Source organism: Bidens hawaiensis, unplaced genomic scaffold (assembly GCF_021521415.1).
Source record: "Bidens hawaiensis isolate Kalapana, Puna unplaced genomic scaffold, B.hawaiensis_p1.1 tig00050867_1, whole genome shotgun sequence".
Taxonomy (NCBI): Eukaryota; Viridiplantae; Streptophyta; class Magnoliopsida; order Asterales; family Asteraceae; genus Bidens; species Bidens hawaiensis.
In genome coordinates, this window is record NW_027499132.1 from 21,711 (window position 1) to 38,914 (window position 17,204).

At 32.1% G+C, this 17,204-nt stretch overlaps 1 protein-coding gene across 1 annotated transcript; it reads right to left on the reverse strand.

The window, feature by feature from the left end:
• Nucleotides 1-8,176: 8,176 nt before the first annotated feature.
• LOC143598819 (uncharacterized) lies at nucleotides 8,177-12,692 on the reverse strand. The gene is made up of 7 exons (XM_077076939.1): nucleotides 12,617-12,692; nucleotides 12,327-12,524; nucleotides 11,378-11,716; nucleotides 11,060-11,197; nucleotides 10,203-10,943; nucleotides 9,203-9,351; nucleotides 8,177-8,998 (listed from the first exon to the last, which is right to left on the reverse strand). Exons 1-7 carry the CDS (start codon nucleotides 12,690-12,692, stop codon nucleotides 8,177-8,179), a joined length of 2,463 nt encoding a protein of 820 aa, XP_076933054.1.
• Between the last annotated feature and the right edge of the window lie 4,512 nt (nucleotides 12,693-17,204).

A 17,204-nucleotide genomic window follows, 5' to 3' on the forward strand; every position in this document is an offset into this window, starting at 1 on the left:
GTCTTGATATCGTTACTAAAAACCAAAAAATAAAACAAAAAAAATATAAAAATTGAGGTGGACTAATGAGTGATGTTGGTCGGTAAAACTCGGACGTTGGGAAGACCCGAGCGTTGAGACAATGATGTACGCAATAAAAAAAACATTGCCATTCGGTTGGTTTTCATTACGTGTGTTATGGTACTAGATTTAAAACAAAATGCGGCAAGTCTACATAAATTCAATTGGTCTCCGTCACCTTCATCAGGACACCAGAACTAAAAAAAAGAAATTGACATTCGGCTAATTTTCGTTACGTTACCTGAGAGAAAAAACGGATAATATAAAATTTGAGCTACACGGATGGGGCGGTGTTCGTAGGTGAATTCGGACGTTGGTAAAACACGAGCGTTGTCGATCCCAAACGTTGAGGTGATGAGTTTAGGCGGAATCAATCGGTTTCCATCACGTTTGTTACGTTACCGAAAGCTAATCAAACAAAAAACCACAAAATTGACATTTGGTCGATTTCCGTTATTTCGCTACGATACTAGAACTAAAACAATAAAAAATAAAAAAGAAATTGAAACAAAGAAAAACAAAATTCAAATTGCAACTGATAAGTATGGTGCCACCAAGTGGCTCAATCAAGGCTTAGCGACACTGAAGTTATCACTTGTATATATAATAAATGACCTTTATTTAATCGGTAAAAGCCAAACTTTTCGGTTCCGTACATTATGGCAGTGAGTTGACACAAATTCAGTCAGTTTGGGACAGGTTCGATACGGTAGTGAAACTAAAACACATTGGTCGGTTTTGGTGATATTCGATATGGTACTAACACTAAAACATAAAAAAAATTAATGTGTCCTGATGTGTGCTGCGCGTGGCGTAAAATATAAAATGATGGGATGATTTGCTTTTGCACAAGATCGTGTTTTAAATTTATAAAAGTCATTTCTACAAAGACTAAACACACACAAAATAGGCAAGTGTACCTATCGTATATGTAGAATAGTATTGGTAAGAACCAAGTATTGATCCGTGGACACAAAGGTTTCTAATAATAAATCGTTTTTTTGCTTTAATCAGAGGTTTTAATCATTTTGGGGTTAATTTTTAACTTTTTATAAAATGTAAAAACTTATATATAATATATAGGTGACCAAGACAAGAAATTCTAAACGAGTTGTTCAATTATGCGAAGGTTACCATCTAAGATCAAGAATCCACTCCATTTTAGCATTGATAATTAATATTTTAAACATGTGGTAAACTTGCCGTAGCAATATATGATAGATAGCTCCTTAAACCTTAACTGAGCATCTTTGACACTAAGGAGTTAGCATGCGCATTTTAAAGTCCATCCTTTCTTAATGTCATGCCATCTCAATGATGTCAATTTAAGTTGGCAAGTAGTTTCGTAAATTAGAAAGATTAGGATTGACTTCGATTTCTCAAATACCAATTCTAACAACTTCGGGTGGTTGTAGTTAACTCACACAACCTCCCCTTGGTTGATTTATGTAGGTTATAATTACACATTCTGTTAACATATGATTTCTTTAACTAATTTGATATCCTAAGCAAAGCCATTTTCGGATTACCAAGGTTTAGAGAAATCCATCATAACTTATATCTCATCATTTCTAAGTACAATATAAGGATCCATGTTTCGATAATGTAACAAAGTATTTCTATCTTTCAAGAACATGAATCGATCATGAACGATTGCCAATAGAATTGACAACCACCAACTTTGGATTAGTGATTTAAAATGGTGAAACATTTATCATCAAAAGATAATTGTAATATGACCATGTACTTTACTAGACTACACCACATGTTTTATATAATTATCAAGTAAAACAAAGCTTCTTCATAGATTTTAGATGGTAAAAGGAGTTTAGCTCATAATGAGCATGATGATAAACATTAAGATGAATGATGATAACAAATACATGATTAAACTTAGAACAATTTAACCAAATGTAGATGAATCTTCCTTCTTAATGATGGTGATGATAGATGATGATTATGGTTGATGGTGATGACCTCCAGCCTTCAAACTCTTCACTAAACCTTCTATGTGAGTGTTAGTGTGTGTTTTTATAAAAGAGAATCAGATAGAAATCTTTTCAAGGCACACCAAATGAGTGCAACACGAGCCACTATTTATAGGCGTTCTGGAGTGTGAGGCACGGCCCCGTGCTTGATGGGCATGCCCCCGTGCATTTTTATGACATGTGCCAGATTCTTTTTGTCGTTTCTGGAAGGTAAGCACGGCCCCGTGCTTACGTAGGCATGCCCCCGTGCTTTTTAGTGACATGTGCTAATTCTTTTTGTCGTTTCCGGAAGGTAGGCACGACCCCGTGCTTCCTGAGGCACGCCCCCGTGCTTTTTAGTGACATGTGCTAATTCTTTTTGTCGTGTCTGAGAGGTAAGCACGGCCCCGTGCTTCCAAAAGCACGGCCCCGTGTCCAGCTGTCACTATTTTGTCTTTTCTTGTAAATTATTTTGTCTTTTTCTGAAAAGTGACCAGAAGCACGGCCCCGTGCTTCCAAAAGCACAGCGCCGTGTTTCCTAAAAGCACAGCCGTGTTTCCAAAAGCATAGCCCCGTGTTTTCTGAAAGCACAGCCCCATGTTTCCTGAAGCACAGCCCCATGTTTCCTGAAGCACATCCCCATGTTTTGCTGTTTTCTTTGGTTTTTCTTTGTTTTTTTCATTCGTTTCTTCGTTTGAGGCTTGAATTCATCTGAAAATACATTTTAACATGATAAGTAGTTATTTTAACTATATTATACGATAGAAGTTGCAGTTTTTAGAGATTATTTGATGCTAAAAAGATGTATATTTTTATATACATCATGTCCAATGGTTGGCCGTCACATGGACCAATCGGTGCCTTTGCGGCACCAAAACTCCTAATTGTTATATATAGAAATCTACTAATATTTAACAAAATTCATAAAATGTTAAATAATTGCATCCAACCATGAGAACAAAACGAATATTTACTAGAAGGGTTGTTTGTAAACAAATCCCCGTATTTTATTATGTAAACAAACCATAATCAAAATAAACTAATTTTGAGGTATAGTTGTGTTTCGCAAAGGATCGAATGGAATCAAGTTTGAGTGTATGTATGCGATTGCCAATGGAAAAAGGAAATTAGGTTTTTCTTCTTTAAAAAAGGTTCAAACTCACCCTCTGACCAACTTGACTAAAGAGGTCGAATTGGCCAAGGAACACTGAGTTTGACCACGTAGAATGCTGACTAAATGGAGCAAACCCAAGGACCGAGTACTCAGCGATTCCAAGGGCAGTGAGGTTACCTTTTCCAATACTGCTTGTAGGATTGCATGAAGGTTACAAAATGGGTACTACCAAAGATCACACGAAATGGTCTCGAACACCATAAACCAAACTGATAAAACTGATCTCATAAATGAAAATTACATGGGTTTCGAAATATTGATCCTACATCTAGATTAATGGAATATATTTCGACTTATCGAAAAAACCCAACTTAATTTAATTTGAATATTCTAAAGAAAGTAATAGGAAATCAAATTGTTAAATAAAAATGTACATGTTACAAGAAAGAGTGTATGGAAGATTAAAACTGGCAACCATTCCACTATCCAATTATAAGACAAACAAAGTCACAAGTACATGTGTTTTTATCTTATATCAGGTTAGGTTACTTTTTCACGTGATTATAACTTCCATTCAGCTCATGGAATAGACCAACACTTTTGAGATCACGAGTGTGCAATCTTAACCGGTTATTACTTCAAGACGAAACGTGTCATAAAAGAGACAGAGAGTAATTAGAGCATGTGTAGTGGGATGTGACTCATATGTCACACCCCACCAACCTCTGCACACCACCACACATCTCCATAATACAGTGGATGTTGTGTCATCATCACCCACACATATATTTTTCTAATTTTATTTTCTTATTAAATTTAAAAGTTATTTATATTTTTCAGTCCAGTCAGGTCGAGTCATATAATCATTAATTATCTTTTTTTAACGACCAATTTTATTAAAAGAAACACAACTACACTAACTAGAAGCTAGATCAAATACACGAATACATATTGTATACAAAGATCACCTAACAATCATCGATTTATAATAAATTAGTGAGTGACTGAGTGTTAGTGGTCTTTGTGTTATTGAAAGAAATTCATAAGTGTCAGGGGTCATCAATTTATGATCAAAGGCAATAGGCTAAGACACCTACCATAACAAACATAACAGTTACTCCATAAACCAAGAGAAATGCATTTTACAACCCTATGACACTCTTTAGCAAACTGCCTGACCCGACCCCTTTAACTCTAACCCGACTCCTCTGCTATATAAAGACACACAATTCATTCCGAACCATTTACCTTCCTTTCTCTAATAATAATATCTCTTAACTGATTTTCAAATCCATCCATTTTAACCCTCCAAAATAACTCTCCTAACTTTTCATACTCAAAATTTTAATTCTGCACATGGGTGGGTGTCAAAATTTCCGGCGAGCCCAGGTTTAATCTTTCCTTTTCATCTTAAATTCTCATTGATCCCACACTGGTCGGTGTCAAAATTTCATTCAAACTCAACCAAACTCAACCATGGAGGATAACACGTCAATGACGTCCGCCTTATAATCTTCAACCACAGTAAACCAACAATTCAATGAACTCCAGAATCTGAGTAATGTAAGCGGATGGGCGTCTGCTTCGTTTGCTTCGAAGCTAGTTTGGTTTTGGATGAACCCTCTGCTCGAAAAGGGTTATAAAACACCGTTAAAAAAAGAAGGCATCCCAATGCTTTCACCAGAACACCAAGCCGAAGCAATGTCACAGTTTTTCAAACAAAACTGGCCGAAACCCGAAGAGAATTCAAAAAACCCCGTTAGAACAACGCTCTTTGGTGTTTCTGGAAACATATTATGTTTACCGGGTTCCTAGCGACTGGGAAGCTTTGTGTTGGGTATGTCAGGCCATTGCTAATCCAGAGGTTCGTTGATTTCACTTCCGGGAAGGCGGGATCACTTCTGGAAGGATACTATTTAGTTCTAATTCTCTTTGTGGCGAAATTGACCGAAGTGTTGACATCACACCACTTCAATTTCCATTCCTAGAAGCTCGGGATGTTGATTCGATCAACTTTGATCACAAGTTTATACAAGAAAGGCTTGAGAATCTCACATTCGGCTCGACAAGCTCACGGTATAGGCAAGATTGTGAACTATATGGCTGTAGATGCTCAACAGTTGTCGGATGCAGTGCCTCAAGTGCACGCGGTCTGGCTCGTGCCGGTTCAAGTGACTGGAGTGTTAGCTAATCTTTATGTCACACTTGGGCTAGCCTCGGTGTGCACGTTGATCTCGGTGTCGGAAAACTATTTAAGTTGGAAAGTTAATTAAGTTGTTAATTCGTTATTTAAACAAATAAGGATAGTCAAACTCAATAAGTTGTATTAATGGGATACTTAAATGTATAATTTATGTATACTAAGGCACGCCGGAAAAAAAATATACATCAAGGTATCTTCGATGTACATCAATATATTATTTTATCTACAAATAATGAATATAATTGAATATTCAAAAAAGAAATATACATCAATATAAAAAAAATACATCTTATAAAGTAATGCTCAATCCATGAATATTAGCTTGTATCAGTCGGGACATTAACCTGAAATTATAAAGTAGAATATTAATGAAAGTTAGAAGAAGAGTAAAGTAAAAATAACAAATGCATCACACGGTTTTCTACTTAAGTTATGTTAAATACATCATTAATTTATTACCCTTATAACCGATGTATTTATATAATACAATTGTCTTAAGTGAATACAAGAGAAGGCTATATCAATTTCAAATTACTACTCTAATAAAAATACTACTTTGTGCCACTTGTCACTCTCTCAGCAATCCTCACATTTTTAAGCCCATTTTGTTATTTGGATCCCGTGTGATTCATTACCCAACCCAAAATAGCCTTATTCTTATGTATATATAAAACAAGTATGTTAATGTTTATTTATTTCTTTTTAAATTTTAACGTCATGTTTATTCGTAAGTAATAAAATGAAACAATATATCTGTAAAAAAAGAACATGCAAAATGGGATCGAAGTGATCGGAACATTGCTTTATTTTTTATTTTTTTTTTACTATTCTCAGGTATATAAAATAAAAGTCAATTAAAATACTTTCTTCCTTAAAAATTTTCATTATACATTGACTGCATTGTCATAAATTTGTTTATCGGCATACTAACCATTTAAATGTATTCTTTTGGTTTATTTTGGAAAGCTAGAATCATGAAGTTCTTTTCTTAGCTATCATATATACTAGGGTATAGACCCGCGTGACACGCGGGTGGAATAACATGTCACTATAAAAAATCAATTTAAACATACATTTAAGTTAACATACTACTTGTTCATATTTGTTACAAAAGTATTATAAAATTACATTGTCTTAAGATTCAAACTTCAAAATTACAATAACTTAATTTAAACCAAACCACCAAAAGACATTAACAAAAACACTAACCATGTTCTTTGATATAAAAACATCATCAAAGTCTTCAAAAGTTATACCAACATAAACTCCCATTTCCTAAACACGTGAAAAGTTATAAAAACAACACAATATTCATTTAAATTAAACTGAACATAACAACATGTATACTAATTACTAAAATCTAAGCATTACAAAGTTGTTATGTCCGACCTACATATCTAAAGTTAATAAATACAGTTATTAGTTGGTCTAAAAATATGTTGACAATATACTGATATTTTGAAGTCTATCAACAATATCTAAAGCATTAATATATTACCTTCTCCTTCATCATCGGACAACAAACTTTTGGGATAACCATCATAATCACTTTCATAGTTTGCACATTCGGCTAACCATTTAACCTTCAAACTGACCTCCCTTTCCAACTCAAGATGTGCAATTTTTTTTTATGATTAGATAACTTCAACACATCTAGCTCTCTCAAAAGGAACAAATCATCACATGACAATAGTTGTTTAGGATTCAAATTTTTATACTGCCCATTCTCAAAGTTGATAACTTTGTTTTGAGTAGGATAAAAAAACCAATCCCTAACATGTTCAAACGGTAAAACATCTTGGTGGAGATCATCAAGGTATTCACATAACAGATTGATGAGATTGGTTTCTAGAATACAAGGAGAAACTTTCCGAACACCAATCTCATGAATCTGATTCTTAAGGAGGTTATTAAAATCATCACCGACTCCATATTATTTTTTTGTACCATAAAGAAATCACTAAACAGAAATTCATACTTACGTAAAACAGTAGAAAACTTCCAGTTGACAATGGTCGGCATTTGTTAGCAATATACTCGTATTTTGTTATCAAAAATATTTAGATTGTAAAAGAAGAAGATGATGATTAATTAAATTGATAATTATAAAATATATAAGTGAAGTGACGGTTTATTTTTCCAATGATGTAAATGATTATATCTATCTAATTATCATGTATAGTCACCCTATATTTGTAATATTTTATTAGATATTATTATTATAAATATTTTAAATTATTTTAACTTGAAATTGAAATTTAAACAATGCTATCTATTAAAACATATATATATTCGAAAATTGAAATATTTAGTAATAAGTTAATAACAATTTATAAGTTATGATTAAACAAATATAAAAAAAGTTTTACAACCACATAACAAAAGTATAGAACAAAATAATTTACATGATAACACTTAGAGTATAATAAAACAATTTAAAATAAATGACAAATATAATATTTATCATTCTAAGTTTCCAAAAATCTCATTGTACACAACATTTGTTGTTTTATTTGTAAACTTTGATTATTTGTCGAGTATCAATAACAAAATACCATCTCGACTCTTAACTCTTGACAAAGCCACATAAAGCTAACCATGAGAAAATACGGGATTTTTAAAATACCATCCAACTCTTGACAATGATTGACCTTGACTTTTGTTGATTTTCATGGCAAAACAAAAGTAAATAGGAAACTGTCTCCTTTTTAATTTGAAAGGAAGTTTCTTATCAGTTGGTGTAAGGCTTATTCGACTAATTAAAGTGTGATATCCTATATTTGTACCAGAGACAACTTTAGCTTCAATTACACGCCTACCTAGACTAACGACTTAAAGGCGCGTTCCATTGCACAGACCCTTTTTATGATTAATATTCCTTAATAGCATGATGGGAACACCAACTTTAAGAACCAATCTATGATTAGGCATTCCTGACATCTTTAAACCATTTAACAAATCATGGGAATACAACTGTGGATCAACATCGTCTGAAACGTCTTCAGATTCAGCTAAACTGTCGGAACTTTGATATTGGACTTCGTCACCAGGAAAGAGGGCTAAAATATGTTCGTTAATTTCTTGAACCACCTCATTCAAAGGTGCAAGCAGTGCACGATCCTGAGAGTAAGTAACTTCGTTGAATCTATCTAATATATCAGGACATACAAACCTTATTAAATCACCAATCGGATCAAGTGAGTTCAATATCAACAGATCGTCTGGAATATCAATAACCGACTCTCCGTCATTTGGACCACCGACGGTTCCTTGACCTATGTCTAATAGCCAGTCAGCAAACTCTTTGATGTTTTCAACGTCTGAAGATCGACATCCAACTGTAAGCCTCATGTTCTTAGTTAGTCTAAGAACCTTACACTTAGACCAGATATAAGAAGAATTGATGCAAGCATTGACACATTCACTTCTGGTACCGTTAGTTACAACGGGCAAAATTTGCCGAAAATCACCACCAAAAACAACAACCTTACCTCCAAAAAGTGCTTCGGAAGTATTTGCAGAATCACCATTCATAACATCGTTTAAAGTTCTGTCTAAAGCTTCAAAAGCATGCTTATGAATCATTGGTGCTTCATCCCAAATTATCAAGCTTGTCTTTTTCAATAATTCATAGACGTCGGTATTTCCTTTAACCTAATTATAAGAAAAAAGAAAAAAGAAAAATATATATATATAACGTAACATATTTTAAAGTAAATTTATATTCGAATAACAAATAAAACGATATATAATAAAAAAAAACTATTAATATTAAAAGTAACAAAAAGTATTTTGTAATATTAGCGGACAGATGGAATCTTCGGTCAAATTAATGGGTATAAAAAATCTTGAATATGCTGTTCTTCCACCCTCCAACAACAAAGAAGCTATACCGCTTGAAGCAACATTCAACACAACGTCTCCCTTTGACCTTATAGATGCAGATAAGATCTTCCATAAATAAGTTTTTCCAGTACCACCGTAACCATAAACAAAAAACACGCCACCTTTTTAATCAACCAAAGCATTCATTATTTCATTATAAACCCCTCTCTGTTCATCAATTAACGAATCAAATAGATTATTAAATTCGTTATTCATGGTCTCGGTATCATATGAAAGCTCTTCCACCATCAACGGATTAGTTGCTCTTGAAATTGTTTCTATATCTGGAAAAGGAATTTGTTGATTTCTTCTAAGACTTGAGTTGTTGCAAACTAAAAAATTTTCAATTTCCATAAGTGCTAAGTTTTTAGCTGCTCTTCATTAAGAATCAAACCTGAAATAAATATAATAACCTACTAAAATTAATATAATATAAATATTTATTGATATTAGATATTTGTAATAATTGAAAATATTAAAAAAACATAAATCGTACCAGGGTTGTTTTGATCTTTTTGTTGTTTGTATAGAATACCGTCAACTAAAAGTTGTCAAGTACTTTCCCAAACAAAATGAGGTCTAGATAAACTATAAGTAATCAACATTGTAGCAAATAAATTCCTTAAATAATATCCGGTAGAAGTGTGACTTGCTTCTTCAATTGCTTATATGTATTCCTTATCATCATCTAAAAGACCTCTTTTGTAACATGCATCTCGAAAAGTTTCACACACAACTCCATCAACTGTTCGAATATCTTCAAAACATTCTGGCCCTTTAACCTTATTTAATAATATTCTTAGATAGTAAGCTTCGTCGAATGCGGCTGGAACAGCATGAACTCTACCGATTGCAAACCCCCTTTGCCGAGGTTCCCATTTACAACCTTGTTTTTTCCAAACATACTTTGTTGGAAACTCAGCGTATGTGAGAGTCTTTGCATGGTCATACTTCTTATTACACTAAAACCAACCGGTAAACATGGAAGAAGCATTAGCCGTTTTGTTTAAAATATCTTCAATATCTTCGTTAGCACCATATATTACCCGCTGTTCACCGGGTAAATGAAAAGCAAGCCTCATAACAGACGGAAGCCTATAATGCACATCAAATGCGAATATCCTCCATGCAGCCTCGCATGCAGACACATATCTGCAATCATAAAACGCTTTGATTTCATCTAAATTAGGATCTTGGTTATCACCATTTTTATTTTGTACAAGCGAAATTGTTGCTCGGTCTGGACCCTTATTAATGTATTTAAACAAATACTTTATAGATCCATCTTGATTGCACCACTCAACGTGAACTTGCGCTTGAAATTTTTTTAATAGAGTCTTGTTGTATGGAACGACAGTTGTATTATCCATCATTATATCTGACTTAACAACATATTGACTGTTATCTCTTCTTTTGTATACCGGAAAACCGTTTGAATCAACAGCTGTTTCATCATTAAATATTTTAGGAAAATTTTTGGAGCATCTTTTGTTTACCATGCAGGTGCACTTCGGGTTAGCATCACCACATGGACCGTGAATCATATGATCAGATACAAGCTTGTATAGGTCTGGATCACTGTCTTTGTTTGGGATCTCAGCAGAAATAAATTTATCTTCATCTTTTGGATTATGAATCTTGCTACCTGGATGCAAAAATACGCAAATATGGGCTTGCGGTAGATCCCTTTTTTGAAACTCTATCGTATAAACAACTGCAATAAAGATAATAAAAGTAAATATTCAACAGCCTATAAATATTATTAACATTTTTAATATACAAGTAGGTCTTCTGTTATAATTGTATATTCATAAAATTAAATAAAATTACCTTCTTGAACCCTTCCAAACAAAGACTTATCCTTCACCAATTTAATCATTGCATCAAGCTTGAGCTTGAAAAGCCGACATAATATATCAGGTCTATCTTTCGAGTTTAACGTTGTATCGTTAAGAAATCTTTTAACTTCTGGTCAATTGGGATTACATGTTATGGTTATGAAAAAATCGGGATACCCGAACCATCTACAAAGACACATAGCGTCTAGATAATTTTGCATCATATATCTTTCTCCGCCAGTAAATGAAGATGGTAGAATAACACGTTGACCAGCCGTTGAAACATTAGTATTTCCAACAGCTTGCATACCTCGTAAACTTTGGTAAGTATCGCACCTAAGTTCATGTTGTTTACCGCGTATAAAATGTAATCTTTGAGCCTCAATCATCGTATATTTGTCAACTAAAATTTGCTGAAACAAACGCCTACCATTTAAAATGGTTGAAAACGTATTTGGCCTATCTTGAATACGATAAGCAAAAAACTCACGCATTGTAACCTTCTTGCGTGTTGCGGTTGATGAAGACGAAACATTCTTATGAAGTATATTAACCTGATAACCATCCTCATCAAAAGGATGAAATAACGGGTATTGAAGAGGTGTATAAGATGGATGAACTTCACCGATACGCTTTAAAGAACCAGACTCTTCGTAACAATTATATCTCGGTTATCAATAGCGTCACCAATATCGCCAACGATTAAAGCAGCAACTTCAGAACTGAATGGTAAGTTAATTGTCTGGCATCATGTTGTCTTGTTCCAATAATACGCAACTTCAAATCTAGTTGTGGGTTTTCTTCAAAACAATCTCGTACCATTCGATAAGCTTGGACCAAATGATTATTTGAATCTAACATTGTCTTCAGATAATTAATAATATGATTTTCTTGGTCATCAACCTTTGAATTATTTTCACTGCCCATAAAAAAATATATAGTTTGATTAAATACAATAAAAATTAAACTAAAAAAATATGATATGATAACTAAAGTAGAAGAATATCGTTAAAGTATTTACCCAAATACACGTTGACGATTTGAAATCTAATTTTCCATGTCATAAATGTAAAGTTGAGAAAACTGTGGTTTACGTCCATCTAACGGTAAAAGACTTCCCAAACAATGATAGTTTTCACCGCTAAGTCGAAACATATAAGGCGCATTGCCTCTATTTATGGAATGGTCAATCTTTCCTCCCATATATGTAAACGAAAACATCGAATTGAAACGTCTAATGTTTTTCAAGAAGTACTTACTGATGGCGCTTTCACCATGAAATAATTGAAGATAACTTTCATCTGGTTGTCTAACATCGGGAAGTTCGACTTTTCCATTATAACAAATGGAAAAAGCTCCTTCTTCATTTGTACTACTTGGTCTGTTAACTTCGGCTTTCCACAACAATGCATTGCAACTTGGACACATAACGGATTGATTTCCATGATCAACATATTCTACACGATTAATATATCATGATATGTAGTTACTTCGTGTAGATAAACACATAATAATTGATTGAAATAAAAATAAGAAATATATATTATACCTGATGATATTCCTTTATAAACATCTAAAACATTTTGATAACCAACAAATGTAGCATGTTCACTTAAATCAGCCATAGGTATAGGTACTATAAGAGTTCTTTTTTTTTTACCTTCTACGAAAGGTCCTAGATGACTCAAGAATGTCATCAACAACAGAAGACGCGTTTGATCCTTCGTTAACATTACTTCCAAATAGACGACTTGTTAATAATTAAATAAATAAAAGTTATTATAAAGGTAGTAAAAATAATTCCGACAAATACACATTTCAAAAATTAGACGACCATTAACATGTAAGTTTTGCATTTATTTAAAAAAACTTACAAAAAATGAGAATAATACTTATAAGGAAAACGGAATATACCTGAAGAGGTATTTTGTAGACCACTTTTGTTCATGTCAACTGAAGCAGTTCTTTTGGCATCTAAAATTGATCGTCTTTCTTTCCTTTTGGACGCAGCAGAGATCACAAATGGTGTACATGTTTCAGGATCTTGAAATTAAAAAGGTAAGAATATCAATATTTAAGACTAAGCAAGTGTTTTAAAACCGATGAATAAATTTAAAGAGTATATGTAGTTGTGTGAAAATATTTTTAAATACTTACCGTTGTTTACTACATTTGAAGAGTATAAATTTGAAGTTGTTGATGGAGACACATTCTCCTTATTAGATTGTAAACGCGTTACTTGTGTTGATGAGGGAATATTTCGCAAAGTGTCGAAGATCCGATTAACTGTATTATTTTACATATTAAACATAAACATGAGAAAGAATAACTGTTAACCAAAATATATAGTGAACAATATTTTATTAACATATCAGGGACACGAGAATTTAAGGAGGAATGTGTTGTATGCGGATTAGAATTTGCAAGAGTAGATAAACGGTGGATATTAGTTTCGGAACATATAATCGGTATATTAGAACCACCTTAATTAAACAGAGTAAAATTTAGTTTTCATTTCCAAAAATGTTTTACTAAAAATTAATAAGGTATTAAAGTTTACATAATCGGGATTTGGTTTCCGTTGTAATTTGAAAACTGATTTCCGTTTAAATGATATGGTAGTGTGACAATCCGTGTTGCTTGATAATCAATGTAATTGGTATTATTGGAAATAGTAGACAATGGTAAATGTTGACTTTGGCCTAAATTTATACATATTAAAAATTAATAAATTAGCATTATTGGTTACTTAAAAAGAAATATAAACCATATATAAGTGCTTAATTTTAAAAAACGTTAACGAAAACACAAAATACCTGAGGAGTTCTTCTGTAGACCACTTTTCTTCCAATCAACTGAAGCAGTTGTTTTAGCATCTAAAATTAATCGTCTTTCTTTCCTTTTGTAAGCTGCATGGTTCACACATGGTGAACATGTTTGAGGGTCTTGAAATTACAAAGTTAATAATATCAATATTTAAGCTAGGTAAATTAACCTAAAAACGATTTGTAAACAATATATATAGTTTAGTTTTTGTGTAAAATGTTTTTATATACTAACCGTTGTTTTGTACATTCGAAGAGTGGACACTTGAAGTTTCAATGTGGTTTCGGTTTAAATGATATGGTAGACTGACAATCGGTGTTAGTTGATAATCCATGTAGTTTGTATTATTGGAAATGGAAGACAATGGTAATCGTTGACTTTATACTACATTATAAAGATATTATAAATCACAAAATTCACATTATTAGTTATTTAAACAAAATATAAACAATATAACAATTCTTAAGTGGGTATAATCAACTTATATTTTATAACATACCAACGTTAATTAGCTTATTTTGAGAAGATGAAGACGCTTTCTTTTTTCGTTTATTTTTGGATGTGGACATCTTGAAAAAAATATAGCAGACAAACCTTACACGTGACTTAAGCCGACGTGAACGAACCCTACGATAGAAACATGGAGTAGTATAGATTAAACACTCAAAACACCATTAGATAACATGACTCTAAATGAAACTCATTATCATTTAGAAATAGCGGAATAAAGTATATATATGTTTAACGGATTTTGATAAAAAAACACAGATTTTTTATATTTATTGATAAAGATGATCAAGATTAAATTGTAAAAACCAAACCAGGGAAATTTGTATCTGTGAAATAACCACAAATTTACAGAAAATTTTTGTTAAACATACATTGTGACAAACACTCATCAAACTCAAAATCAATGAAAAAATATGTACCTAACATGTATGAAGAAACGATACTTACTTATTTTCTTGAGGAAGAAAGGTATAACAATAATCCAAATGACAAAAATTAATATGTTTGATTTTATTGGAGATTAGAATGATTTATATGTCTATATATAGACAAATAATAATGTAATTTATATTTATTTTAAAGGAAACAATAAGGTAAGGCATATATTAGGTAAACTTTATTTTAGGAGGGTAATATGATCATAATTAAAAATAAATATATAGACCAAAATAAACAAATTTATGATGTTAATATGTGAGAATCTTTTCTGATATTCTTGATAATTGAATTCTTACTATTTGTGAATACTTAAGTTATAAGTATTTGTATAAAACAATAATAATAACAATAATAAGATGTCATAAAGTCATAATACAAACCATACATAAACAAACCAAAATAAGTCATTTGGTTACAAAAGCATACGGATAAACATAAAATATAAACAGTTAGAAAAGTGTACGGACTAAAACTTAAAGTATAAACATAAAAAACAACCCATCATAAAAATGTTCATAATTAACCAACAACATGAGTGAGTATCAACGAATGAGTAGCGGCGTTGTACTCGAAAACAGCTTAACTTCCAATATGAAGACCATTAGATCGAACAAAAGCCAGCCAATGTCTAACCCGATACATCTCATTAATACTAATATACCATTGAGTTCAATAGCAATTTCAGTCGAGACATCAACACCATTTGGATTTATTAACACCAAATCTGTTTCCACATCCAAGTGATTGTTCCGTGCAAACTCAACCGGCAAACGCTACAAAGAAAAATATAATTGCAAACTTATCTTACTAAACAATCCATAACATTAAATTAATATTCATGTATAATATGAGTTTACTTACAAGCCTATTCCGTACAACCACCTCCAAAATGTTGTCTTCTAGAACATGAGGATCAATAATATCCAAAACCGGCTCATCAACATCTTTCACACCAACATCAACTCCTATAAATATACATTTAAGTTATCAATGTATTAATAATATAAACTGTAATAAAAATTATAAGATAAAAGAAAATGAAAATAACTACCTTCTAGTTGTAGGTGTTGTTCATTTTCATCATCACTTTCAATGTCTATCACCATTGGAACATAACCGTACTCGGGATGATTGGTCGGACCATTGTATACAAAGTCATAACTGAAATTGACACGTTCAATACCATAGCTATCAAAAACATACATTCTAAATGTCCACGTACCTTGAAGACGTTTAAACACCAAATAATCATTGACAGCCAGTTTACAATGAGTGGACATGTCTTCCCACATACCAGCGAAAGCAAATCTCGGAGTAGTCAGTTTGACGCATTGGATGTATAAATTCCATAACATTCCATCAGTAGACTGAGCAATGATCTCGTCATAATTTCTTGGCTCTAAACTAAAGTATTTTTTTATCTGATCATCTCTCAATGGCTACAATAAATTATAAATAAAACGAAATAGATTAATAAAATTAAATAAAACAGTTTATATTTTGCAAAAGAGATTGTTCACTATTTATTAAAAAAACACCATTACTTACAAGATAATTAAGAGTGGGATAACAAACCACAACATCAAGAACCATGCCATTTATATCTGGATTATCTCTAACGTAAACGAATGTCCATTCATTTTCGTTAACGGGAGCAAAAACCAAAACATCTCCAAATATCAAACGATTGTCTTACACAAATTGATTCCAGCCATTTTGAAAAACAAAACTTCCGTTTATAAATTCAATTTGAATAAACCAATCTTTGTCTTTGTGATACACTATAAACGGGTGCATATTAGCACCTGGCTCAAAAATTCTTTCACAAAACTCCGCTGGAAGTACCTTAAATGAATATGATGTGGTAGTTAAACTATAATGGAAGAATTAACAAAATCATTAAAATATGTTGTTAATTACAAGTTTACAAATACATACCGTCTGTCCATTCGAATTATCATAGAAAATGCAAACCGCGGGAATAACAATCTGTTTTGTCAAAAAATTAATTATAAATTAATAGTAAATATTAAGCAATAAAATTAATATAAAAACAATAAATGATTTTTTAATTTTTTCCACCGTATTTAGTAATAAGCCCAATAGAAACATCTGTATGTCAAAATCTTAATTAAACATTAAACAAATCCATTAAAACATAACAATAAAAACCAAAGAATAAAAAACAAATAAGTTGATATTACCAAGCTAATAAACAATCCTCGATGTTTAATCACCAAAATATTACAGTCATCAGCCTCAACCATGCAAGGAGATTAAAAGAAAGTTTAAATAAGTTGAAGACGAACTAACTAAATAGACTTAGGGTTATAACCATAACCTAAACAACAAAAGTAAAGATT